Source organism: Colletes latitarsis, chromosome 4 (genome assembly GCF_051014445.1).
Source record: "Colletes latitarsis isolate SP2378_abdomen chromosome 4, iyColLati1, whole genome shotgun sequence".
Classification (NCBI taxonomy): domain Eukaryota; kingdom Metazoa; phylum Arthropoda; class Insecta; order Hymenoptera; family Colletidae; genus Colletes; species Colletes latitarsis.
This window is the reverse complement of record NC_135137.1, coordinates 41,966,363-41,993,913: the sequence shown is the minus strand read 5'-3', so window position 1 is coordinate 41,993,913 and position 27,551 is coordinate 41,966,363. Positions and strand designations below refer to the sequence as shown.

At 38.0% G+C, this 27,551-nt stretch overlaps 4 protein-coding genes and 1 long non-coding RNA gene across 15 annotated transcripts in view; 3 read left to right on the top strand and 2 right to left on the bottom strand.

The window, feature by feature from the left end:
* The window catches only part of Dnmt3 (DNA methyltransferase 3), a 129,942-nt gene extending 121,712 nt beyond the window's left edge, over positions 1–8,230 (top strand). The window contains exons 4-20 of the mRNA XM_076763394.1: positions 108–552; positions 1,278–1,366; positions 1,461–1,565; positions 1,693–1,774; positions 1,852–1,962; positions 3,279–3,422; positions 3,756–3,847; positions 4,003–4,113; positions 4,318–4,543; positions 4,622–4,749; positions 4,904–4,951; positions 5,144–5,208; positions 5,281–5,543; positions 6,298–6,534; positions 7,298–7,439; positions 7,512–7,726; positions 7,796–8,230. Of these exons, the coding sequence (XP_076619509.1) occupies positions 108–552; positions 1,278–1,366; positions 1,461–1,565; positions 1,693–1,774; positions 1,852–1,962; positions 3,279–3,422; positions 3,756–3,847; positions 4,003–4,113; positions 4,318–4,543; positions 4,622–4,749; positions 4,904–4,951; positions 5,144–5,208; positions 5,281–5,543; positions 6,298–6,534; positions 7,298–7,439; positions 7,512–7,726; positions 7,796–8,022 (2,730 nt within the window). The 3' untranslated portion in view covers positions 8,023–8,230. The remainder of the gene's footprint in view (positions 1–107; positions 553–1,277; positions 1,367–1,460; positions 1,566–1,692; positions 1,775–1,851; positions 1,963–3,278; positions 3,423–3,755; positions 3,848–4,002; positions 4,114–4,317; positions 4,544–4,621; positions 4,750–4,903; positions 4,952–5,143; positions 5,209–5,280; positions 5,544–6,297; positions 6,535–7,297; positions 7,440–7,511; positions 7,727–7,795) is intronic.
* Positions 5,510–21,954, bottom strand: LOC143340947 (uncharacterized). Its single transcript, XR_013079532.1, has 3 exons — positions 21,908–21,954; positions 21,498–21,596; positions 5,510–5,783 (listed from the first exon to the last, which is right to left on the bottom strand). It is a non-coding gene; the product is annotated as an uncharacterized LOC143340947 (long non-coding RNA).
* LOC143340940 (polynucleotide 5'-hydroxyl-kinase NOL9) lies at positions 6,662–11,749 on the bottom strand. 3 transcript variants are annotated; one of them, XM_076763381.1, is made up of 7 exons: positions 11,618–11,749; positions 11,298–11,524; positions 9,544–11,153; positions 9,269–9,468; positions 9,135–9,185; positions 8,805–8,995; positions 6,754–8,511 (listed from the first exon to the last, which is right to left on the bottom strand). In XM_076763381.1, exons 1-7 carry the CDS (start codon positions 11,686–11,688, stop codon positions 8,273–8,275), a joined length of 2,589 nt encoding a protein of 862 aa, XP_076619496.1. In that variant the 5' UTR covers positions 11,689–11,749; the 3' UTR covers positions 6,754–8,272. The 3 variants fall into 3 exon arrangements, with proteins under 3 accessions (XP_076619497.1, XP_076619498.1, XP_076619496.1); XM_076763382.1 differs by lacking the exon at positions 11,618–11,749 and having other exon boundaries at positions 6,662–8,511; positions 9,544–11,230; positions 11,298–11,435; XM_076763383.1 differs by lacking the exon at positions 11,618–11,749 and having other exon boundaries at positions 6,663–8,511; positions 9,544–11,169; positions 11,298–11,425.
* On the top strand, positions 11,866–19,210 carry LOC143340939 (histone lysine demethylase PHF8). 6 transcript variants are annotated; one of them, XR_013079529.1, is made up of 14 exons: positions 11,868–12,069; positions 12,465–12,550; positions 12,629–12,907; positions 12,992–13,133; positions 13,220–13,669; positions 13,740–13,941; positions 14,029–14,798; positions 14,884–14,931; positions 15,120–15,331; positions 15,413–15,615; positions 17,058–17,105; positions 17,403–17,586; positions 17,672–17,865; positions 18,291–19,210. XR_013079529.1 is itself a non-coding variant. In XM_076763378.1 (13 exons), the coding sequence occupies exons 1-13, from the start codon at positions 11,972–11,974 to the stop codon at positions 17,749–17,751; spliced, it is 2,769 nt and encodes a 922-aa protein (XP_076619493.1). In that variant the 5' UTR covers positions 11,868–11,971; the 3' UTR covers positions 17,752–19,210. The 6 variants fall into 6 exon arrangements, 5 of the variants coding, with proteins under 5 accessions (XP_076619495.1, XP_076619493.1, XP_076619492.1 ...); XM_076763378.1 differs by having other exon boundaries at positions 15,153–15,331; positions 17,672–19,210; XM_076763377.1 differs by having other exon boundaries at positions 15,144–15,331; positions 17,672–19,210.
* Positions 19,455–27,551, top strand: part of LOC143340942 (trehalase) — a 47,376-nt gene continuing 39,279 nt past the window's right edge. For 2 of the 4 annotated variants that reach the window (XR_013079530.1, XM_076763384.1), the window contains exons 1-2: positions 19,463–19,995; positions 23,803–23,944. Coding sequence is in view for 2 of the 4 variants with exons in the window: in XM_076763384.1 (XP_076619499.1) it covers positions 23,805–23,944 (140 nt within the window). In the remaining 2 variants the exon portion in view is untranslated. Of the gene's footprint in view, positions 19,996–23,802; positions 23,945–27,551 lie in introns of those variants that run through there. The other 2 variants (XM_076763390.1, XM_076763386.1) reach the window with 2 other exon arrangements.

The window sequence follows — 27,551 nt, the reverse complement described above, 5'->3', positions numbered from 1 at the left end:
AGTCTTTTTCGGAAATTATATGTACGCGATACCCTCGGAAAACACTGCTGCCCTGGCGGTTTATCGACCGCTAGCCGATTTTGAACGACAAAAATATTTATTTTCAGTCGACGACAGAGAGGGAAGATTCGTGTCCAGCGTCGGATTCGCGAAGTTCAGGAGGATCGTTCGTCTACGAGGGGCAAGCTACAGTGTTCGACGATGCTGCGAAGGAAACAAAGTCGAGTCAGAGGAGGGATTTTTCGGCCTCGAGCCGCGACGAGACGTCCAGCGAGGCGAACGTTCTCGCGGACAAAGATAACGATCCTGGATGGGGATCGAACAACGTCAGCTACGAAAAGCAAACTTCGATGGCGAAAAGGAACAAGATAGCAACTAACGGGAGCGTTATCGGCGCGTCTGTCAGGGACGCCGTGAAAAGCGACACGGTTCGTGCGAAAATATTCCGAAACGACGACGATATCAGAAGGGTGACGCGCGGATCGACGAGAATCAGCAAGGAGAATTTCGTCGGGAAACTGGTGTGGGGCTGTTGCTCGGGATGGTGGCCAGGTAAGAACAAGGCTATGGTTATTCCTTCCCGTAGGAAGGATTTTATCGCAATTTGGGAATTTTTTCTTCCGGGGAAAATACCGAGACCGTATTTAACAATTGAATTTCCTGGACGATTCTTCGACGGTAGGAAACGCGACTGGAAACTACCATTTTGAAAATTGAAGCCTCGAAAAATTGACGTAGAAATTAGAGGTACTTGCGTTCGAAGATTTTAGATTAGAAATGAATGCGATACGCCAACGGTGAACGAGACAATTTTACCAACGAGAAATTAAAATTTATATATTCTTCGTTATACCGTTATCGTAACACCATCAATGGATTGGCGAGCGCATCACCGATGTATCTATTGCTAAGAGCGTAATGAATATGCGATGGAGGATATTAAAAATTTTAATTTTCGTTAGTGAAAAAAATATAATGCAACCCTTTCCGCGCACGTATCGATCTCACCTGAGACAAGTAGAGTCAAACAAATATAAACAGTGGGAGATATGATTTCGTTGCTTAAATTCGCTATAAAAATTCGTCGGTTCTAAGAGAGGATTACTGGATCGAACTGAACGTGCGTGAAACAATACCTCTGGTCCGTGTTGTTTTACAAAAATCATCTAGAGATTGGATAATTTTTAAAATAAGGAAACCGTGCTTAGAACACAATTTCAGACACCGAATTTTCCATCGTCCACGCCTTGAATAAACATTTCTGTATAATATTGCAGCGTTAATTATCGATGCGGACCATGTAGGAATGCTGTCTGAGGCGGGAAAATTGTGGGTTTACTGGATCGGAGAAGCTCGTATATCATTAGTGAATATGAATTTTTATTTATATTTTATTTTGATTAAAATTCGCTGCGAACATCACGTCCACGCGTAATTACCGGTTATTACCGTCATTTCAGCTGAACGAAAAAACACAGATCGAATCGTTCTCGTGCAACTTGAAATACAGACTGGCGCAGAACTCGAACGTGGCGCGGATTCGAGCTATTGACGCAGCTATGCAGGTTTTCTTTTTGAGTTTTTTTTTTATTTTTTTTTCATTTCTATTTAATTCTTATCGTTTAATTCGTTTCGCGACGGTCGACAGAACGTTTCAAGTATGTAGGAATGTTAGCGTCGAATTTGCTTCAGATGCTGCGCACACAACTGGGCTGCAGCTTGACGAAACCGTATTCCACTTGGATCGAGAATCATTTCTCGGACGAAATCGAGGGTAAGTTGTAAAATCATTCTTTCTTTGAAATATCTAATAGATCTAATCGATCGTTTCCTTTTTTTTTGTTTGCATAGTCTTGGACGAAATCAAATTTTATCCGTATCCGAACAGAATACAACGGAGGCTCGACTCTCTGAAGGAGAAAAATTCCAAAGTGACCGAAAAATATTTGCTGGACCAAAAACGTACGTTTTCTTTCTATCGTTTCAACCCTTCTCTCAAAACTAGATTCACGATATTTCGCCATATTCGAGTTACGAAACTCATAAATATTATTTATTAGCAATTTAAATTGAATTTGATTACTGCGATGATACGAATACATATTCCAATTAAAAGAAAAACTGCATTTTAATAAAACCGTCAACAGGACTGATGGGTCTGGGTTAATGGGGGATTCTAGAGGCCAAAATAAGACTAAAATCAAGAATACCAATTTGTTGATGAAGGCTTCGTTAAACAGTTATTAACGTTTAAAGTTCCGACCGTACTGAATTTTTTTCTCGAAAATGCGCAAGATTTCGGGGGTATGTCTATTCACCAAAAATGATTGTAATTGACCCCTGCAACCAAAAATAATTTTTTCAGAACAATTTGAAATTTTTGAATTTAATTGTTAATAACTTTTTAACGAAGCCTCCATAAACAAATTGGTATTCTTGATTTTCGTCTTATTTTGACCTCTAAAATCCTCTATTATCCTGTATGTGCAATCAATGTCCGGAGATCTAGTAATGAGTATTGAATTATCGTTGTTTTGTTTAATTGGGAATTTAAACAGTGCGACCCTGAAACTGTGTTTCTAAAAATGGATTTTAAAAAATAACGAGGATTTAAAAACGGTTACAAGAATGCAAAATATATAGCTTCGTGACAATAACGGACACCGCATCGAAATCGATAAAAGCGAGAGAAAAATAGAAATGGAACAAAAAATACATTGTTAATTTCAACCGTCCATTATATTAGCGGGCAGAGTAGTTATGGCGACAGAAACAACGTTATGTCCACACCCGTTGAAATTGCACACGAAGCTTTTGACACGTTTTTCTCCGAACCATATTTCTTTAAATTACCATAATATGCAAAAACTGAATGAAACGATCGACTTCATATTTGACACATTTATAAAACAGATGACTATTACTAAAACTAGGTCCGCGTCTAGAATAGTATTCCACCTGCAATTTCAATTTGCAAAAATACAAAAAGAAGATACATTCCTTTGAAGTTTTAATCTAGAAGATTCTCTTAATAACAATCGTATAAGTTTCCATGTGAAATCCTTCCTGAAATTCAAATTCGTACTATAAGATCGCACTGTATTTTGACGCCTCGTAATAATGTAAAGCTCATAACGTTTCATTATAGAATTATCAGAATGGAGTAATGTTTTAGAGAGAATTGCGTCGCGTATCTCGTCCCGTGGTTCGCGGTGCAGTTAAAAGAATACTATTCCGGACGTCGCCTTAACTGTCGTTCGTTCGATTTGTCTCGACAGGTGAGAGCCAGACGAAAAAGGTGATCGAGAAAGCGAAAGAATCGCCGCAACAAAACGACGTGGATACGACGCGGCTGCCTTTGAAAGAGCAGCACCCGGGAATTATAACGTGGGCTAAAATCGCCGGACACAATTGGTGGCCAGGTAACGCTCACACCCCCCCTCCGCCCCCGTGTTTTACAATACCCTTTCGCCGTTCCCCTAGAAAATCAAACATTTTTCTTTCGAACAATAACGACTCCTTGTTCCGGCGTTCTTTTGTTTCGAGCGAATGTTTAAGCTTCGCACACGCGCCTGCACCACCCGTTCCGCGATGGACTTCGGGATCCGTAACTAATCAATACCGAATTGAAAACCGTTGCTCCGTATTTCGAAAATTCTTTCACTGTTAATTAATCCCCTGCTGTATAGAAAAAAAAACAGGGGTAAAAAAAAAAAGGAAATAAAGTATTCACTGTCTCCTCGTATTCGTTGCAGCAATGATTATCGATTACCGGGATTGTTGCATGCGCGAGCCGAGCTTCGGTTGCCAATGGATCATGTGGTACGGCGACTACAAGCTTTCGGAGGTAAAAATTAATTGGACATTATTAAGCTCGTTACACGGTGGAAAATTGAACGCTGCGAGATCGTAACGAAATTAACCGGTTTTGACGTTTATTAAAATCGCCTTGGCGATATTGGTTTCGCCGCTTCACACGACGATTCTTTCGTTGCGCGACAGATCCATCATCAGTCATTCATGAGATTCGACAGGGGCTTCGAGAAACTACGCGACTACATAAACAACACTAAGAAGCACACCTATCTGATCGGTGTTCTCCTGGCCGCCAAGGTAATCGATTAAATCCACACGTTACGCGGGAACGAAACGCTCGACGAACAGTAAAATGTTTCCCGTCGAGTTTCTATTCTTTTATTTACACGCAAAAGTGACGATACTCGGTGAAAAAATATGAATTTAATAAATACAACAGAGAAAAATAAGGACCACCCTAATGGACAGAGTTCGTTTCGAGCGTTGTTTCGCGTCTTTTAGGATTACTGTTCTCGTTTGGGATGCGAAACCGATAATTGGACGTTGGCGTGCGTGCTCAAATATTTCTCGAAAATGAGTCTGCCGCAACCGCGGTACGATCCTCCAAGGAAAAGCGATTCCGTCAAAATATACGATAAATACTCGGCGCACATCGTCGAGAAGCTGAACGAGTCGAAGAACAATCCGAATATCGACGACAAACGGGCGGACGACCTGAAGAACAGCGGTCAGTCGACGAACCTATCGTTTGCAAATGGTGTCGAGACAATAATGTTATTCATTCCCAAAAATTTCTTTGATCCAGATGATTTACGTTCCGTGTCGAGCGGCGAGATCTCGTTGGAATCGTTGTGCCTGAAATGCCTGAAGGTTCCCAGCGGAGCAACGGAGGCTCACCCATTTTTCCAGGGATCCCTGTGCAAGGATTGCTCGGTACGAAGTGACTACGAATAACTAGAGCTGTTCGAGTACTTGGCAGAATCGATTCGAGCTGGGTACTCGAGGCTACCGAGCTAGTCGAACGACCGAGTACTCGAATTCCGAGCTGTTCGAATGGTTCGATAACATTAACTTTGCGATCTTTTAGGAACAGTACAAACCTCGCATGTTCGTGTTCGGCAACGACGCAAAATGTGTAAGTACAATAGAGTTGGGCGGTTTGTAAATTACAATCAATTAAAAATAGTCCGAATTCGAGGCTCGATACCTTAAAATAAATTTTGGTACGGATGTCGAGATGTCACGTACACGTGATCGCGGCCGTCAACGCGTCGGATTGTTTTTTTCTTTTTTTTTCTTTGATAATCAATGTTTTCGTCGTTGCTAGTTTTACTGCACGGTCTGCGCTGGTTCCGGAACGGTGATCATCTGCGACAACGAGGACTGTCCGAGGTAAACTCGCCGCTACGATCGATTTAAGCGCGGATAAGTGCTACGGATATTCGTAGATCGTTCGTTTCGCAGGGTTTATTGCACGGCTTGCATGAAGCACTTGCTGTGCCCGACAACGTACGACGAGGTGCTGCAGGAAGATCCTTGGGAGTGTTTCCTCTGCCAAAGCAGGTCTGGCGCGTTCCCCGATACGATTGTCAAGCCACGACCGAACTGGAAGGACAAAATAATCGATATGTTCCGTACGAGTTCCAATCCCAACGAGCAAGTGACCGAATGCTGTGACAAAAGGAGAAGTATACGCGTACTCTCTCTGTTCGATGGTTTGAGCACAGGTAGGTAGAAATCCGCTCGCTTTGTGTTCGAAAATCTGTTCGCCTCCTCGACGAAATTCAATATTTACAATAAGAAAATTGAGACATTTAGTATCAATTGTTAGATAGGAATGTTTTAGAACATGTGGGTACCTACTTCAGTGGTTTTCTTAGTATAGCTGTATAGTTTTCGTTTCTTGTACGCGTGGTAGCCATTTGTTCGCCAAGCCTTTGAAATTTCTCCTCGTCGATCCACATGATCTAGACACAAACAAATTGATAGGGGTATGAGAGTAAATTCGACAAAGATCGAACAATATTTGGTTTCGTCCCTGCCCCCTGAGTAAGCTCGCGCTAGATCTATCTCCCTTTGTAAATTTTTTTCATTACGCGCAAATGATTTGCAAATAGGTTTCTGATTCGCACAAAGTTGCTGACGTAAGTTTTTCTCGAGTTTGCGTTGCATTCTCAATTTTAAACGAAGCTCCAGACTGCGTAAAACTGAAAGCACTGAAGAGTACGCTTAACGTACGTGTACGTAAGAGTGGTCCAAACAATGTGGGTGGGAAAACAAGATTCGTGGCCCGTGAAGTTTTACGTATAAAAGTACATATGTGTTGTTATTCTTTTAATCTAACAATATATAGGGAATCTTTTCTGTCGCAAAAGTCACTTTTGCAATTAGCGCAGTGCTGGGGTTTATTAAATTTGTATTAATTGAAATTATTTTGCATTTATAGGTGAAGTTTACCCTAATAGATATGCTTGTCTTTAGGCTTACTGGTGCTTCTCAAGCTGGGCTTGACCGTGGACGTCTATTACGCGAGCGAAATCGATCCAGACGCGTTAATGGTTAGCGCCTCACATTTTGGTGACCGCATTGTCCATTTAGGGGACGTGATGGATATAACAAGGGAGAAGATCAAGGAAATGGTACCGATCGATCTGTTGATCGGTGGATCACCGTGCAACGACTTGAGCCTCGCTAACCCTGCACGCCTCGGCCTCTACGGTAAGCCAATCGGGTCAAGAACATTACGTTCTGTTATTACGATATGTAATGCGATCTCAAAAGGGATAACCACGGTACAGGATTAAAAAAAAAAGAAAATTTTTTTTTTTTGTATATCTTTAAACAGTATAACTATTTAAAAATATAATTCTAACGTTTTATTTTGAAATTAGAAAAGATAAACAAGTTACAAAATATTTTCGAGAACGCATCTCAAATTGTTACAATATATTCCCCCATAAACTGTTTATCGTCCGACCGTGGCTTTCCTTCGTTTCCTTAATTCTTCATTTTAGGTAAAAACTAAAATTTTCAATTTTAAATGTCAGCCATTTTGTTAAATAAAATTTTGTTACTTTGCAAAATTCCACGGTTGAACGATAATGACACTGCTAGAAAGTACTTTGAGCGGCTGAATACTTGACAACCAGAAAACAACGTTTTCTTATAAAATTAAAATCTTTGGCGTAATCAAATATTATCATCACGCTATACATCGATTCTTTCCAGAATCACTAGAAGTACTAAATTTCGGTTTTTAGCGGTAACAAGGTGCAATGATCCTTGACATTAAAAAATTAAATAATTATTTATGCTTCGGCCCTTATATGGTGGTCCCTTTCAGAAAATGTTATCCCTTTTTACAAAAAAAAAGAAAGGCTGAAACGTAAACAATTTTTGATTATTTTTAATATCAAGCATTCGTGTACTTTGATACCGTTAAAATTCCATCCTTAGACTGCAATGTTTTCTTTTACCTCAGACCCAAGAGGAACTGGTATTCTCTTTTTCGAATATTGTCGGATAATGAAGCTGGTAAAAACAATGAACAACGGACGTCCTCTGTTTTGGATGTACGAGAACGTTGCTTCGATGCCGACCGAATATAGATTAGAAATGAACAAGTAAGTGAACATGACTCCTTTCGTTGGAAAATCGCGTTTTTGGGAATGTTTGCAACTGTTGTCGTGTGTTAGGCACTTAGGTCAGGAACCCGACGTGATAGACTCGGCAGACTTTTCTCCTCAACATAGGTTGAGGCTGTATTGGCATAATCTGCCGATAGAACCGCACTCGTTATCGTCTCAGGGCGAACAGGACGTCCAGGACATACTCACGCCCCACTGTCAACGTTACGCGCTCGTGAAGAAGATTCGAACCGTTACTACGAAAGTTAACTCTCTGAAACAAGGTATTTTACGAATCTCCGTTCTCGAAATATTGAGCTATGATCTAAGTACCCATGATCTCTCGACATTAGGTAAAGCGGCCTTGAAACCGATCCTAATGAAGGACGAGAGCGACTCGCTGTGGATCACCGAGCTCGAGGAGATATTTGGATTACCACGACATTATACAGACGTGAAGAATTTGTCGGCAACGAAGCGACAAAGATTAATAGGCAAATCTTGGAGCGTACAAACCCTGTCCGCAATTTTGAGATCCCTCTGTCCCTACTTCCAGTGCAATACGATCGAAACGAATTAATAAGTACATTGTGTGTGGAAAATGTCTATGGCTAGACCCAGAAGACGAAGCATAGCGATCACGCATCGAATAGAAATTTTATCTAGGTCGAAATAACAACATAGTGAAACGAAAATTTTATAAAGTTAAGTTTTTTCAATTTTGTTTTGCATTTTTATCGTTTGTTTTCTTTTTATTTTTTAAGTCAAATAAATGTCGTTGGTATGTACAGCGCCACTCGCCAATGTAAATAAAATTCTTCGAAGGCTCGTTAGGAATTATTTTGCACTTGGGGCCTCATACGGAAATATCCTCTACGAGGCTCTCGACTGGTCGGTAAAACATCGTTTTCACCAGTGTAAGGTGCATTCCTGTGTTGATTCAACTGCAGCAATGCACTAGGCACCGGTACGCATCCTGTCAAACAATTTATATGCTGCATCGTGGAAAGTGGTAAAGGTGTGCTTATGAATATTTCTTCCCGTTCCATGTCAACACCCCTAACGATTCCTGCGCAAATACATTTCGTTACAATCTGAAGTTGGCATTACAGATGGGAGAATATGCAATGAACGACCAAACTGAAGAAAAATTTAGTCGGCACAAACGCGTCATCGATCTTCGTTTTTTGTTTTCTTCGATATATTTATATTTGTAACCTAATTCGTCTCGCCTATTTGACGTTAATCGCTGTGACAAATTTTTATTATAAATATTAACTTTGACTAACTTCCTATTCATTTTGGTCCTCCAATTCATAAGCTTGATTCTTCAACGCGAATGAACGTAAGTGCGAAGCTCACCGAAACCGTAACAAGTGCAAAGAGGTGCTTTGTTTAATACTCGCAAACCAGACGGAACGATCGGTTGCAATTCACCACCTTCCTCATCAAACCCACAAAGAGCGACTATATTACCATTCACTACGTTTAAAACGTGTGTGGGTGACACGTACGCCCGTGGAATCGAAATAAACAACGAGGAAAAGGGTATCCTGTAATTGAGAAAATCTAAGTACGTTACATTACCGTGCTACTATACATTTAATGCATTGACTCTGCCGCAGTATTTTTGAAGGAAATAAGGAGGCAGTCAACGTGTTAATTTCAAATAAAAAATACAAAATTACTAACATATATGGCACAGCATCATTAATACCTGAAGATACGGCATCGTAATACGATCTGCACAAATAATTTCTATATAAGTGACAAGAAAGACGAGTACTATTAAGTTAGAGTTTGACGATTTGACGTGATTGTTTTACATAGAATTCATAGGACTCCGTATGATCTTGCTTAGGTAAGAAACCATTACGAGGTCTCGCTGTTGATAAGGTTCCATGCTCCTAGTCTCATTTTTTGCAAAATTTTGACGCTCAGCCATAGAATTTACCACGTATAACTCATGGTCGCACGGTCGGCTATAGTCAATTATATCCCTACTCCAAGAAGCAGGTGGATGTACCTACGAAGACGTTTCTTTGATCGACCATAACCTTGCTGCTCTATTGCGGAAAGGATAACAATTGCAGCTATTTACCTGATTATTTATAGTTTCTTTGTTCAAGAACCCAACATAATTATTCTTTGAATTTTCGGATGTAATTTGTACCACCAAAGTGGGTTGAATTAATTTTATTGTAAATAAAATGATATCCCATCCGATAAATCGAGTAAAACCCATCGTGTTCACGACGATCGGTAAACGCGACAAAATAGGACAACTCTTCAATTTGTCGATCATCATTTTCATTCCCTCCATATATCGCGTGATACATGGCACCACTTGAACGTCGCCAATGTACAATTGAAAGACCGGAGTAATTAAATGTGTGAAATTTGGTCCCATTAGTGGCATTTCTATTAAGCTGTACGATATACAACCTGGCGGTGTACATTCCGTTTGACCGACGTCTACGTCCACGAGAACCGCCATTTTAGAAACAGGCAATATACTGTTAATTAGACAACGCGAGGTAGTGGACTTTCCGACGTTTTTACCACCAGCAATTAAAGTACACGACCATTCATTCGCGCGCCAACGATTCAACATTTTCTCGCTAAGATCTTGCATCACGCGTTGATCGACAATCAACTCTTTGAAAGGGTATCTATCAACGTAAAGATGCGACTGCAGTATCACCTCGGCTCTTTTCGGATCGGTCCAAGACTGATACGATATATTTTGAATTTTTGGAAACAGTTTGTATGGATAAAAATCGCTCAAGAACTTCGTCAATTCGTTTTTTAAATTGGACAATAAAATAACCGTCGTACCGGATTGAATGTTTTCTATAACCTCGACCAATTTGTTCCTCGTGTCTCGAGTAATACCTTCGGCGTTAAGCAACGACCAAATGTCTGGCTCGTTATCTCGCGAAAATTTTTGACTCGTTTGGATCGAAACGCTACTATATCCTCTAGGGGAGTAAATTTCAGCAGGTTTTGACTCTGTTGTAATTAAGTATCCAAAAACCTCTACAGCTCCGTGCAGTACTTTCAAAACTAGTTTACCACAGAAGCAGAGTTTTGCCTTTTCTGGCATCACAACAACAACCCTGTTTTTTAAACAAAAAAATTGTAACTGACACTGACCATCAAGAATACTGTTCCTTTTCTTTTTGATAATAGCAGGTACAGTCTTTGCTTGCAATACACTGCTGTCTTCGTCCATGGTATCGACTCTTATATTTTCAAGACATTGTTCAAGTGTTCTTTCACTAGAATCCCATGCACTATCAGTAACATTAACATTTGCATCCTCTAATGGTGTCTTGTCTTTCCATTGTTCACAATTATCTTTTGATAATGATGTTCTCTTGGTAACTTTTTTTGAGCTACTAGGAATACTACTTGGATTTAACGATTGAGCAACAATGATAGAAGTTTCGCTCTTTTGTGAGCTGATACTTTGTGTATACGAAAGGTTATAGTTGCAACTATTGTTTTCCACTTTTGCTATCTGATTCTGTGTCAATATCTTTGGTATTTTCCATGAAGATATTGATTCTAAAAATGTTTCAACCACTACAGGTGAACCTAAGTTTCTTTGTTCTTTTGTACTATTGCAATAATGCTTGTGATCTTTATCTCTGGTTGACCTTGCATCTCTCGAGTCATTGTTTAACTTTGAGGAAAAATCCATAGAATCTGAAATTTAAGCAACCTATTTTCATAATGGTGTTCTTTACTCGAATGAATGTATTATTCCATATTTTATCTTCAACCTGCAAATAGTGTACGATGTTTACCCCAGTGTGCAAATACATATCAAAATGCTTCAAGGTTTCATACCTTTTGCTTTAGCAGCAGATCCTTTGACAGTGGTAGGTGACTTTTTCTTTTTTCGATTTACACTAGATTGCGAGGGTAATTGTTTATCGCGTAACGAACGTGCACTCGACGAAGGTCCACAATCATTTTTGGTCTTTGTAGATTGAGAATACATACTTAAACATTTAAGGAATGATTTCCTCTTTTCTCGAACTTGCTTATTCTTACTCTTATACTGTGATAACGTGCTAGATTAAAAATTACAACCCAATCAATGACGCATTTTATCAATCTACGATAAGATTGCTAAGAAACGTGCTAATCGCCCGATGTTTACTTACGATTTGATCTGTTTCGTACCACGTTTAACAACTTTACTTTTTGCTTTTTTTGTTTGAGTCGTTTTTTTCATATTCTGTGTTATGTAAAACACACCTATGGACTAGAAATTATTTACGTTTAAGTTAAAGGATGTACTCGTGGTCAATTAATCTCGAAGTTCATGTAAACGAATATTAAGCTGCGTTCTAAGAAGACACACGTAATATGATTGAAATGGAAGTGCAACCTTAATGTAATTTGAAAAGGGAACGACGGAGGCGACTCTTTAGCGACGCATCGCGGCTACTATAGTTACCATCCAATGTTAATGACACGGAGTCACGGAATTGTATCAACGATAATAACCACGAAAAATGGAGTTACCAATTACGTATTGTTTGTGTGGCCGTTCTTACGATTCCGAACAATTTATGATACAATGTGACGTCTGCAAGGAATGGTATCATGGGGGGTAAGACTTTGAAAATTTGTCACTTGGATACGATGATCTGAACACTATGGTTGGATTATGCTTCACCAAATCGTATACAAACATTCCCTTGCGTCTGTTTTATAAAGAACTTTTAAGCAATTCAGAGGTGCTTTATTAATCCTTTTTCTGTAATTCCTCGTTTGCGAATAATATTTCGAAAATGCCTTGCATAGGAAAGGAAACAGTTTTGTTGATACTAACATAACCTATTCTTAAGCCACAAGTACTTACGTTTTTGTTATTTCAGTATTTAAATAAATTGTACGATGCAATGTAAGGTTCGAAATAAAACATATAAATACTAAAAAATCCCAATATTTACTCCTATATGCTTACTGTAATGTACTACTCTAACTTTTATGTTTACCTTTCAGGTGTGTATCTGTAAAAGAGTATATGTCCATAGATCTTGATAAATACCACTGCCCACGTTGTGAAGCCATGTGTGGGCCTTCACTTAGTGAGTACTTCAAAGTATTATGTCTTTTTATAAATAAACATTCAGTTGTGAATTTGGAAATAACAAATTAATTTTTAGTAAAAACAAGATTGAATTGGCACAGACACGATTATACAGAATTGGAAGCAGATACAAAACCTGTTCAAACCGGTACACCTGTATTTATAAGGGAATTAAAATCCAGACATTTTCCTAAAGCCGATGAAATTGTTAAACACGTTAGAGGACAGCAGTTAACTCTTCAGTATTTACAGACCAATGGATTTGAAAGTCCAATTATCATCGATGGAAAGGATGGACTTGATATGATTGTTCCCCCTCCTAATTTCAGTGTTTACGATATAGAAAGTTATATAGGTATAAATGCGTCATTACACGTATTTTTACATCGTCATGTCGCGTATTGTAAAGTCATATATAAATGTATATCTTTTTATCTAGGTGGAGATCGAGACATGGATGTAATTGATGTTACAAGACAAAGTAATATAAGAATGAAATTAAGAGACTTTGTCGAATATTACAACTCCCCTTGCAGGACAAGGGTTCTTAATGTGATTAGTCTTGAATTTTCAAACACTGGGTATATCAATATTCATTGCCTTGCCACATATTGGCTTTAAATGTTTCTTGCAAGTATATGTATAAATTGACAAATAAACGTTGCAGTCTTTCCCCAATGGTCGAAGCACCATACATCGCGCGTAAACTCGACTGGGTCAATTCAGTTTGGCCACGCGATTGGTCCGAGGATAGCGACATAAAACGTCCTGAAGTACAAAAATATTGCCTAATGGGAGTCAAAGACAGTTTCACAGATTTCCATATCGATTTCGGTGGCACGTCCGTGTGGTATCATGTACTGCGCGGAGAAAAAGTATTCTACTTAATCAGACCCACGCCTGCGAATATGCAGTTATACCAGCACTGGATGTGCAGTTCGACTCAGAGTGAAACTTTTTTTGGAGATCAGGCCGACGCGTGTTACAAATGCGTTATAAAGCAAGGACAAACCATGATGATTCCTACAGGGTGGATACACGCTGTGTTAACTCCAGTCGATTCGTTGGTCTTTGGTGGGAATTTTGTACATAGTCTCAACATTCCGATGCAAATACAGTGAGTATATAAAAACGACCGACAACAACAATGGCTCCGACTATTATCACTTAATCTTGATACTTTATAGAATATACGAATTAGAAAAAAAAATGAAGACTCCCGCCAAATTTCAGTATCCTGGTTTTGAGACAATCAATTGGTTTGCGGCAAAGAAATTGTTAAAAGAACTAAAAGAACTAAATAACGAGGGAAAGAAATGTCCAGCGTATCTTTTACAGGGCGTTAAAGCGTTACTCAGTATTCTGAAACAGTGGAACACAGATAAAGATGTAAGTTCGTTTTTTCCAACGGCTGGAGCCATTCTATTGTAAATAGTATTTCAATTATGGACAGTCCAGAGGTTATTTCTATTTCAGTATAATATGATCAGAAGAGGTCAAATACCAGAAACTATAAGTAGTCAAAAACTATTAAAAGACTTTAGTAAAGAAATACGTCACGCGGAACGATACTTGATATCTTTAAATCCTCCAAAGCCAGAACGGGAGAGCAAGCGCAAGAAAAAAAAACCGTTGAACAAAGACTTCGTGGACTATGACGTTGCTGATAGAATGGCCGATAATCCGTTCAAAACAATGTTAAAAGAAACAAATAAAGTAGAAGCTACGATTAACGAATCACTGCCGTCCGGTCGACCACCGTTAAAATTAACTTTACCAAAACCTATTATGTATCCGTACGTTAAAACTCAGAGTGCAATTGTCGACGAAAAAAACGGTAATTCTCCCATTGGTAAACGACCGTCGAAACCGGGGAAACAGAGTCCAACTGTAATCAGATTTAAACTTGGCAACAACGAAGTCGTGAGGAGTACGCACGACAACATAAATGTATATAACAGTTTAACTTCGGATCATCCTCTAGGGACGACGAAAGAATTAACATGGAAACAAACCTCTATATACGATTTCCACGATGGAAGTAACGAGAGTGATTACGGTAGATTCACGATAGATGAATCACCGAAACGAAAGAGAACGTCCAAGACCGCCAACTCGAAGCGACTGAAACGTGATTACGACGGGGATGTTGATGTTTTGAGCGATGTACCAAAAAATGGCATTGAAGAACTATTGAAAGCTTCGGCGTATACTTTGGGAAACGGTGCTCAAAGACTGGACGTAACGTACGTATACTGATCATTCGATCGAACGAGACTATCCGTTTGAACCGAACGAAATTCCGTATATTACAATATTAATTAATTTTAGGTCTACAGTGATTCCACAGTATAGTCAACCTATGCCACCACCTACTGGGTAAGAATATTAAAACGTGGTACTCTAATGCAAAATATACTCGCTAAAGCATGTTTAATGTTGATTTGGTTTTGCATTAGTTACTTTACTTTCCGTTTGTAGTTCTTTACTGTCGTAACAATTTTATGGAAGTGTAATTTATTTTTGTTAGTGTAGCACTGTTGCGTTTTACGTTTTTGGTGTCCTAGTATTTATAAATTGAAAACGACCAGTTCTGGCAGGGCATCTCCATCTACACGGGAAGCGATCGCGGGGATGTTGTCATTCAGCGAGCAATGTTATTCGACCACGTCGAATAGTACATCGAAATCTACAAAGACCACGAAAACACAACCAGATGACGACGACGACGATCAGTCGATAGAAAACATCGATAAGGTTCATCAGGACGATGACTTCAGTATGTAAATACATAAAGGGATTGTTCCTTTGCATGAGTATAATTCTATTAGTAACTATTATTGCATAATTCCGGATATAGTTTATCCAGCTTTAGACGCGTCAGACGATGAAGATTATATCTTTAAATCTAAATCAAAGAGCCAAATAGACGAAGCATGGAATCCGAAAGCTAGATTGGGGCCTCTCTTGCCAAAGACAAATCGTCCAGCTCGAGAAGGCGTAAAGAAAACATCGGTTGAAAAAGGACTCGAAGCAGCTGCGGCAAAGCGTGCTAAACAATCGGTACGCATACATTTGAAATTTCGCTTCCTTACATTGAATTCACTGTCTAACACGAATTTTGTTTTGCAATGTCCCTTGGGCGATTGTTGTACAGTTTCTCATCCCAAACACAAATCCGGTAGCAGAACCGATCTATCGTCTTCAATTTTCGAAGAATATAAATTTTTGTAAAAACATGATTCTAAACAAAAGTGAGATATTGAAAATTAAACAAATTCAAACATTCAATTTAGTCTTAAATAATGTGCTACATACATAATCGAAACAGCCGAGCAATGACCTCATGGTAGCAAAATACCGTTTATACTGGGGCTCGTTGAATCTGTTGCGAACTTACAACGCATATATGGTACTAAGCTTCTGATTGGAGAAATTGTATCGAAGACGCTACATTCTACCAATTAGGAATCGTCTATGTGAACACTGTCCATCTTGCGACAAATCTAATGGCCCTGTGTCTATACACATTTTCTTGCCCTGCCTAAATTAAAAACCTTTACGACACATTTTTTTGCAAAATTTTCTTTTACAAAATATCTACAAAAACGGTAGACTGAAGCAGTCTGTGTTTGATTCATCCGCATTTACGAATGAAATACATAACTACATACATGTGTTGTATGCATGCCATTTTATCGAAATATGGAAAAATATGTATTTAGTATGTTATTCCTTATTATGAAAGCTCATCAAGATTGTAAAACAATGCATTCGCGAGAAGGCTTTTTCCCGCTCATTATTAATATTTGCTTATTAATTGCAAGTTCTGAACAAATTCGTCCCACCTCTCATTCCCAATTTTGCCCTTTTTTCTACAAGATAATTTTATAATTCATATTTTACTTAATTTGGTAAATCGTATAGGCCTATTATGAAACACGAGCGAACGAACCTAACCTTAATTCAGCTATTCTTAAAATACACGAGCGATTACACTGCTTCAAATGCGTGTAATACGTGTATTATTTTGGTTTAATGCATATTCTTAGGACATTATTAAAATCAAATGTTGATACGAATCAACTAAGCCTACTTACGATACGTATCAAACACTCGATGTGAATAATTATGCGTTTTTACAAACATTCATGTTTTTTGAAAACTTAGGGTAATAGGACAATTTTGATACTTAATTCATAATTAAGATGAGAAACTGTAGAAGAATTATACATTAGATACTGCAAAAATGAGATTTTTTTTGGATTATTTTATCACTCTAGTTACATTAAGTCCAATGGTTAAGTGTGTCACCAGAGTGTGAATAAATTTAATTTCGTCATATTACCCAAATAACATTCATTTGTGCCAGATTTTATGTTACGTATATATAATACAGGTTCACCTGTTTGTAGCACAACTTAATTCATTTTGATGCTCTATATGCCATCTTATGTTCATATTCATCTTAATTTCCATGATTCTTGCATACTCGTATTGCGTAGGATGATTATCTGGATAACAACATGGAAAAGGGCTCCAAGAAGAAATTGGTAGGCATTATTATGGCTTTATGCTTCATTTTGTAATATGCATTGCACATATCTTGCTTTCTCGTTTTTTCTCATGCATTTTAAAGACTCAAATAATATCACTTTTCATTGTGATTTTTTGATATTGTTAATTATGAAAATGCTGTATATTTGATGAAATTCATGTTTCGTAATTGTTATTGTTCATCTCACGATTATTGTTTACAAACCGTATTTGTATATATGTTGTCTTTTTATTTAAGTATAAGATAAAAAACATGAAACTAAAAACCATGCTTGTTTTATACAATATAATAGAATACAACTAAACGGACGTATAATAAAAGAAAACCGAAGAATTCGCCCGTAACTTCGGCATCTGGTACATCGACTATGTCTCCAGAAAATACTGTTAAAACGAGCATAGGATTTGGTTCGATATTGACGAGCCCAAATAGGCTAAAAGACGTTAAAGCGAAACTAGCAGCCCCAGTTCCAGTTGGTAATGTATCTTTTAGTCAGTATGTCTTATGTGAACAATTTTGTATAGATAAGCTTCTGGACTATAATTATTACTGAATTTTTAGAACGAAAACCAAAGAAAGGAATGAAAACAGCTAAACAACGCTTGGGAAAAATTTTAAAGCTTCACAAAATGATGCACTAGATAGTAAACGAATATACAGCGAAAATAAGCTAAACATCACGTCATTTTCTTCATTTGTGTATAAAACCATATAATAGGTGTACATTGCTATGTAAATATACCTTAATCATTAAGGTAACATAACTATCTTAAGACTCTAGTTTTACAAATTATGATCGCTTTTTTTAAACAAAATATTTATATTTATTATCGTATTATTTAATTTTAAGACGATATTTAGTACGTTTTGATACTTGACTACTTCAGTAAGGCGTTATTTATGTCATAACGAACAATTACTGAAGATTTTTCTAAATGCACGATTCGATTTTAATGATTTAGTTGATGTCAACTCGAAAGAACAAATTTTTCGATCAATAAATGTAAAGAGGCTGTAGTATATTAAATTTCTTTTGATTAATTATTTAATAGCTATGATCAATTTCATACGTCACAATAATTATACGACGATTAGCAAAACAAACAAGGAAACTGAATATTTAGTTCCTAAAAGTTTGCTAAAAACTTTTTACCTGATTGTATTCGTTTCTTTATTTCAGAGATTCGTGTTTACGCGTATCACGAGATACGAACAAACTTTTTTTCATTCTGATGCACAGTAACATTTAGATTATAATACATTTTATGATATAATTTCATTTGTTTTTATCACCATGGATAATACACGTAATATTCTTTTATATCCGTCTACTACATTGTAATTGATCAAATAGAAACGAAAAAAACTAATGAAAAAATTGCACTCACACATTGTCTTTGTTATTGCGATACTATGTCGTAACATGTATTAAAACAATAACTTTTTCTACTTTATAAGATGCGTGAATAATGCAATCATTAATTTTCAAATGAAAATAATTGTGGGACTGGTATAGTATTGATAACCGCTAGTTTTTATATACTTATCCAACATGCAGCAAGAGTAATATAACTGATTGTTAGATAATTTTTGGACATTATTGTGAAATACGTATTTTTCTTGCAAATAAAAACTCCAAGTATCGATACAATTTTTGAACTTTAAACATTGCCGCTTAAACAGATACACTTACTATGTTGTACAGTACACATCGATATTCTTATAAACTTTACATTTGAATTGTAAAATGCAGATAACTGGCATTTTTTGTTAAGCATTAAACGTAAAATAATTAATAAATTATTATTTATTTTTACGACAGACTCGATGAGTTCGTTCTTTAAATTTATATTTGTACTAAATTTTCAATATGTGACAATATTGCATACGTATCTCTATAATCAGGAAATAACATATTGCTTCAACAGTAACATATTGTGTGCAATTGGCTTATGTATATGGGTGCACACGTGGAACATACAATAACGCAACAAATCTAAATTTTACGCAACTGTCATTAACTGTCGTAAAATAAAGTCTTCGACTTAATAACAGTTAACGTATTTTTATTGATACCAGTAGTTGCGATAAGAATTTCGTCAACGTATATTTACGCGTTTAGTCTTGCTTTAATCGGAAAAATCTCAAAAATACATTGGTCAAAGTTTCATTATGAAAAGAAACAAAAGTAAGCAAGCTTCATCTTTGCATTAGGTACAATATATGATATTTGAACCGGGATCATGTTAGATTACGCGGTTTGTCTAACGTCGAGTTTCGTAGCGTGTCAAGTGGAGTCCCCTCTCAGTGGGAATGATTACCGTTCACTTATCCAATCGAAAATGACTTGCAGTTATCTAAGCATTATTGTAAATGATAGTCTATTTCATATTTTCCCGGTAAATGTTAGAGCTTAAGGTAGTTGAAACGCATGCGTATGATTGTCACTACTCAGGAGCTAAGCTTTGTAGTACTCAATGGTACCTTGACTGGTGCTGGTCGCCTGTGTCAAATTCGTTATTAGTCCGTTGTGTTTTCGCGAAAAATCTATCGATTATTATAATCGCAGTGCTCGTTGATCTATCGCATACGAGCATAAATTACTACGTTTGTCGGTCGGTGTCGTTGTAACCATCTGTGTTCAATCCATGTATTAAATTTCCGCGTTTTTCCTTCGAAAATTTTTTTTTAGATTTCGTCGTGTTATCGGTACGTAACGTACGTGCGCACGCGAATATAACATGCACGCGTAGTGCACACAATCGTGAAGCATTAATAGGAAAAGAGAAATTGTGATGCGTGATAGTATCGACTGAGATTTCGATTGTTTTTTCACGAGCGCGTGGACATACAAGACGCCATCGCGTGTATTTGACGTTTGCAAGGTAAGCAAAAATGCACTTTTTAATTGTTATATTTAAAGAACAATACGTATTTATACGTAGCGTATATCTTAGGTTAATTCGTGGAATGAAAAATTTAATCTATTAATCTGCACGATTGCGTCAGGTAAATTGTTTCTTACTTGAAAGGTATAGTCTGGTCGTTCAGCGATCGAATTAATTCGAATTTAGATATACAAATTACACAAAGGCTGATATTCATTTCCGCATCTGCAGTAATACTTATATAGTATACTGCATTGAACTTAAAATAGATTACTCAGAACTGTATTCGCCTTTTCACTGCATGTTTAAAATTAAAACTGCCAACTATAGAACGTAAATATAATGTCAGGTGATAATGTGAATATGCATGTAATTACCGTTATCTATTAGAAGAAAATAAAGATATTTATTATTATTTTAGTAACCAGAAATTGAAAATGCAACTCTCAGATGTCGGAATTAATGCTGTTAACCCAGACCGCATATTAAAATGCAATATGTATTCAAATAATAAATTTTCCACTCATTTATTTTACAAGTGGTTGATATTCAGTTTGTTGATAATATAAATAAATGTACCTAACCCTACCCACCATACCAATAAATATACCGTATTTGTGAAACTTCAGTCTATTAAATATGCTCGTAAATGTCTGTGTTCGATGAAAAAGCGACAAACTTCTTTACCGATTAAGTTTCATGCCGTTAAATTAGCTATGTAAAACACGTATAGTATGTATATGTTAGGTATAACGGATGAACTTCAAATACGAACCTAACCGATTAAAAAATTTATATACTACGTATAACCAAGTTACAATACGGAATGTTTCTAAAAATTCTTGTAAAAAAATTTATTACGAATGAAAGTATCACATACGTATTTGTCGAAGGTCATTGCTATTTGTAGGTAATTCGTTTCAGTAAAAATTACTTGAGTATTATCGTAACACGTTCTGCACATAGTTCAAGGTGCTTTTTATTATGACTACGTAACGTTACGTACAATCAACGATAACAGTCGTATCACAAGGGTCTTAATTTTAACCTCAAATGTAGATTGTACAATCGAAAATATCTTTAAGGTAACTATTTGAATGCATGTGTCATTTTTAGTATTGAATCGGTACGTCTGCAGAAACGTGCAATAACCTTCTACGAAATTTATTTGAAACGAATGTTATATACTAAATATAATCGTGAATTGGCTACGAGTGTATGAGCGTATTTCCTGGTATTTAATCAATTTAGTTTACGAGATTATATATAGGGGAATTTGAAAATCGCGAGATTTGATTTCATATCTTCTGATATAATTTCAATTTACGACACACGACGGTTATCTTGTAACGTTGTTGAACAAAGGAATATATGAACATGAACTTCGGAGAAATATGCAGTCGCGTTCAAAATGCAGTGAAATACACATAATTCCAATTTTTCAATAAAATGGCAATAGAAACACAAAAATATATAAATATACATATATTATAACTTACCAATACTCCATTTTAAATTCGGTCCATTTGAATTTTCCAACTGCCATGGCGTCCATTGTGTGCCGGTAGCGTCCCATGTTCTCGAACAACACTCAAACACTGTAATGGAAATAAAACACAAATTTTAATCAAATGTATTCAAATAAATGTGCCTACATCGTAATTACGCAATAAATGAACTCGAAATATGTTGTATGAGATATGTAATTTCGTTTAAACAGATATAATGACGATTGACGCCGATTAGATATCAGAGAAAAAGGCGCGAAACCGATTCAGCTTTTTTCCACGATCCCGAGGCAATTTGCAATGAAAATGTATTAATATTAAATGAACGTATCGTTAGAGAGCAACGGAGACTAGTAATAGTGATTAGAAATCCGTAGATGCTAATAAGTAAATGTACGAACCTTATTAACCGTGAAACTATTAACACGTCTTTCCGCGCCAATTTCCACCAAACGAGTGACGACACCGTCGCGATAGCCGATATGTAAAAATTAGTGGGGGGTTGGAAAAGGACACACGTCACGATACTTAATGTCTATTTCCAAAGGAAAAATTAAGCCTCGAATCTCGAATTACGTTATTTACGTCTGAGGTCGAGGGTATCCCATAGGTAAAAATTACGGCTGAAAAAGAATTATATAACGATTCTAGACTAAAATTTAATTAGCCAATGATTTATCATATTACCTTCCAGATGTCACTATGCAAAGCATCCGTTCGATATTTCTTAAAGACTAACTATCGAAGTATTATACGATTCATAAGTAACTAGATCGATCGAATTACTTTATAATATGGAACTATATTAATTTTCGATCGAAGTTTCAATTAATTTAGAATCAAATTAGAATCAAGAAATATTCCTGTGTTACTGTAGTAAGAATTCTTCAATGCTAAAACTTTTCGCCTGTAGTGCATACAAGCACAAACGAAGTGTGGAATAGACGTTGCAGGGAATGTTTTTTTAGTAACGCAAGATTAGGGGCACAGACAATGAATAAGATAGATGTTACAAGCCTGTTTGTTTCGTGTCACACAGACAAGTAATTCGTGAGCTCAACTCCAAGGTTAAGTCGAGCGGCCGAGAACTGTGAACGTAAACACAGAATGACCAATCTTTCAAGCATAACGATTGCATCGGGTCATTGTACCTGGCTTATTAATGCTAGCTATGGTGATTCTTACATTGTCAAAAATTTATATAAAAAACATTGATTAAAATTTAGATCGAAAGTTACTATAGTTCCATATTACAAAGTAATTCGATTGATCTAGTTACTTCTGAATCGCATGCTACATCGATATTTCGTCTTCACAAAATATCGAACGTATGCATCGCATAGTGACATCTGGAAGGTAGGATAATAAATTAATGGGCGATTCAATTTTGGTCTGCAGTCATTATATATTTCTCTTATAGCCGTAGTTTTTACATAGCATATCGCGAGCCAGGTGTCCACAACGTAATCTGAGACTCGAGGTTTCGTCTTTCCTTTGGAAAAAAAGTCGTACGATCTTTCTCAAACGTCTGCTATTTGCTACGTGAATCGCTTTGGTGGAAATTGGCGCGGAAAGACGTGTTGGTAGTTTCATGGTTAATAAGGTTCGTACGTTTACGTATCGGCATCCACGCATTTCTAATCACTATTACTAATCTCCGTTGCTCTCTAACGATACGTTCATTTAATATTAATACATTTTCATTACAAATTGCCTCGGGATCGTGAAAAAGAAGCTGAATCGGTTTCGCGCCTTTTTCTGTGATATCGAGTCGGTGTCGGATATCGAGTCGGTCATTATGTCTGTTTAAACGAAATTACATATCTTGTACAACATATTTCGAGTTTATTTGTTGCTCAATTACGATGTAGGTACATTTATTTGAATAATTTGATTGAAATTTGTATTTTATTGCCATTACAGTGTTTGATTACTGTTCGAGTACATGGAATGCCATTGGCACGCAATGGACGCCATGGCACTTGTAAAATTCATGTGGAACGAATTTGAAATGTAATATTGGTAAGATATAATATATATTATTATAACTGATGCGATGTTCATGTATTTTTGTGTTTTTATTGGCATTTTATTGAAAAATTGGAATTATGTGTATTTCACTGCATATTTCTGGGTATTAAATATTTATTGATTTTGTGCAAATCGAACCACATTTCGATCGTTTTTCAATTCGGGGTTGTTTAGATTATCATTTTGTCCTGTACTGTGTCAGGGGAAATAATATGTAGCTACAAAAATTGGAGACATGGAATTACAAGTTCATTTAACTGTTTAGTGATGCTGGTTGTTTGGCAAGGAGCAGCTCGCCGTTGCCTGAGTTGCAGCGGGCAGCGCACCAACCAAGGTTACCAACTGCGCCATCGTCATCGTGGATCAGTCGGTGATAGATTGGATCGATATCAACTCGTTGGAACCGGGTAAGTTCTTATAGTTCATTGTTTCTTGCGTGGACACAGACGAGATATACGAGGTCTCGTATTACAGACGAGGTATACGAATAGACTTTACGTGTATATACGAATAGACCTTATGGACTTTCCTGGCCCAATCTGACTGCCATACCGACCTGAAAATTCGGGGGTGATTTTAGCGTCCTCTTCTCATGCATGATGATCAATTGAGAAACTATTCACTGAATTAGTATTGATGGACAGATAGTTGTAGTACATACGCAAATACATGTGAATTGACTATGGAAGGGATTGAAATTCGTTTCTAAATCTGTTGGTAATGTTGTGAGTGACACGAAAATGGTAATGAGGTATCGAGACCCCATAAAAATGGGTGAAAGATCTACCTCGTCTCTGACAATACTTTAGAATCTTTGATGAATCAATGAGAATCGAAACTAACCTAGTGAAGAAGGTCTATATTTACGATGACCTATGCAAGGCGGATCGCAGCCAATTTGCTAATATTATTTACTTTTTAATTAATAATCGCATTACCCAGCTAAGAGTATTACGATTATTAATTAAACGCTAAATAATATTACCCAGGTCTCACCACGAGGAGGTTGCTGCGAGTGGAGACCCGAAGGATCGATGGAACTTTGATTCCATCTATCTCCCTTTTACATTCTTACAAGCTAGATTACTAAACTAAAGAGATAGAAGGAAGCAGTGTTCCTTCGATCTTCTAGTTTAGTTGTACCAAGTAATTATTTCGTTTAAAAAGGGATGAAGGTAAATCGAGGATCGAACCTATTGCCCTTCCTAACTTGATCTCTATAGGAAAACGGATTTAGTAAGTAATTCTTAAACCCCCAAACATTAAAAGGGATAAAAAAGGGAAATTTCTTTAGTATCTAGAACAGTTTTAAATTCGCAGCCATTAGCTCGGTGTTACCCACGAAGAAGAACTTCTTCATCGTGGGTAACACCGATTACCAGGTCTCACCACGTGGAGGTTGCTGCGAGTGGAGACCCGAAGGGACATAGATGGAATCCAAGTTCCATCGATCTCCCTTTTACATCCTTAGAAACTAGATTAGTCGTGCCAAATAATTATTTTGTTTGAAAGAGGGACGAAGCTAAATCGTGGGTGACGCGACGCGACGCGATACGACGCGATGCACCATGCAATAGTGCAAGGAACGAGAGACGCGAACCGAATAGCGAGGTCAAAAGGGTCAGCTCGTTGCCTCTTGGCAAGTCCGATCGAAGGGGAAGGGAATCGACGCACCCAACACGGGTTCCCCATTTCCCCCAAGCATCCTGCTGGGAGCCAGATGGACCCAACTCGGGATGTCTAACAGAGAGAGGGATCCCGAGTTGGGGCTACCGTAGACAGGAACAGTCCCTGATCCCCTCTAAGGCCGAAATACCCTTTCCCTTGGATCGTCTTACTAGAGGACGGCAACTGACCCTTCGGACCAGCTAATCGGCCGATCACTTGCTTTCTACATGGAAGCAGTGGTGATCGGAGCAGACGAGAGACGGGTGAAAGAGAAGCTACTTGTTACATAATTATTTGGCAGGACACGCGGCTACACTAGGGGCTTAAGTCTAAATATCAAGTAATTATTTTGTTTAAAAAGGGGTGAAGCTAAATTGTTGGAGACGCGACGCGACGCGATGCTGAACCGTACAGCGGATCTTTGGATCGAACCTACTGCACTTGCTAACTCGATCTCTATAGGAAAATGGATGCTGCATCCCTGAATCGAGGTCTCCATTTCTCCAACGCAACCCGCCGGGAGCCCGAAGGACCCGACTTGGGCTGTCTGACAAAGAGAGAGTACCTGAGACAGGAACGACTTCCGCTGGAAGGTGTGCGTTTCCGCAGGATACGGAAACTCCACACCTTCCAGCGAAGAAACATTTTCCCTGAATCGAGCTACCAAGAGAAGGCGGTTAGATCTTTCGGACCAACTGGACGGCCGATCACATGTTCCGTTCTACGAAACAGCGGTGATCGAAGCGAGAAACGAGAGAACGAATCGAGTGAAGCTACTTGTTAAATAATTACTTGACATACGGAGACGCGTACAATGGTCGTCGAGGCTTAAGTCTAGTTTAATTATACCAAGTAATTATTTGGTTTAAAGAGGAGTGAAGCTAAGTCGTGGGAGACGCGACGCGACACGATGCTGAACCGTACAGCGGATCTTTGGATCGAACCTACTGCGCTTGCTAACTCGATCTCTATAGGAAAATGGATGCTGCATCCCTGAATCGAGGTCTCCATTTCTCCAACGCAACCCGCCGGGAGCCCGAAGGACCCGACTTGGGTTGTCTGACAAAGAGAGAGTACCTGAGACAGGAACGACTTCCGCTGGAAGGTGTGCGTTTCCGCAGGATACGGAAACTCCACACCTTCCAGCGAAGAAACATTTTCCCTGAATCGAGCTACCAAGAGAAGGCGGTTAGATCTTTCGGACCAACTGGACGGCCGATCACATGTTCCATTCAATGGAAGAGCGGTGATCGAAGCGAGAAACGGGAGAACGAATCGAGTGAAGCTACTTGTTAAATAATTACTTGGCATACGGAGACGCGTACAATGGTCGTCGGCGCTTAAGTCTAGTTTAATTGTACCAAGCAATTGTTTTGTTTAAAAAGAGGGGTGAAGCTAAATTCTGGGAGACGCGACGCGACGCGATGCTGAACCGTGCAGCAGATCTTCAGATCGAATCAACACTACCCTTGGTAGATTGATTTCTATTTCTAGAAATCGATCTATCATTGGCAGGCGACTAGATCTTTCGGACGAACTGGACGGCCGATCACATGTTTCGTTCTACGAAACAGTGGTGACCGAAGCAAGAAACGAGATAACGAGTCGAGAGAAGCTAGTTGATAAACAATTGCTTGGCACATACGCGGATACACTAGAGACTTAAAATTAACGTCGAAATTTGAGCTAACAGATTCGGAACTAAAATTGAGAAGATAGGAGAAAACGAGACTCCTATTTTCTACATTAGTGGTACCAAGCAATTATCTCTTTTAAAAAGGGATGAAGCTAAATCGTGGGATACGCGACGCGACGCGATGCTAAACCATGCAGCGGATCTTAGGATCGAATCTACTGCCCTTGATATCTCGAGCTACCAAGGGAAGGCGATTATATCCTTTGGACCAACTACACGGCCGATCACTTGCTTTCTACATTAAAGCAGTGGTGATCGAAGCGGGTAACGAGAGGACGAGATAAAGTGAAGCTACTTGGTCAATAATTACTTGGTAGGGCGCGGCAACACGGACAATAGAGAAATCTTCGACGTTAATTTTAATATTCGCGACGAAGCTTAAGACTAATGTACTTGGAATTAAAGGTCCCTCGGCGGATGAATCCCTCTGTGGTTGAATCCCTTGGTAGTTGAATCCCTCGATGGTTGAATTCCTCGATGATTGAATCCCTCGATGATTGAATCCCTCGGCGGTTGTAGCGTCCTCCCTCGATGTCCTTGGAATTGATCTACAATAGATCTGACCTGAAACAAAAACTACTACTTGTGTTAGTATCATATTAAGGAAAATTTAATAAACCCTAACCAATCTATCTGTGACTCGACAAATG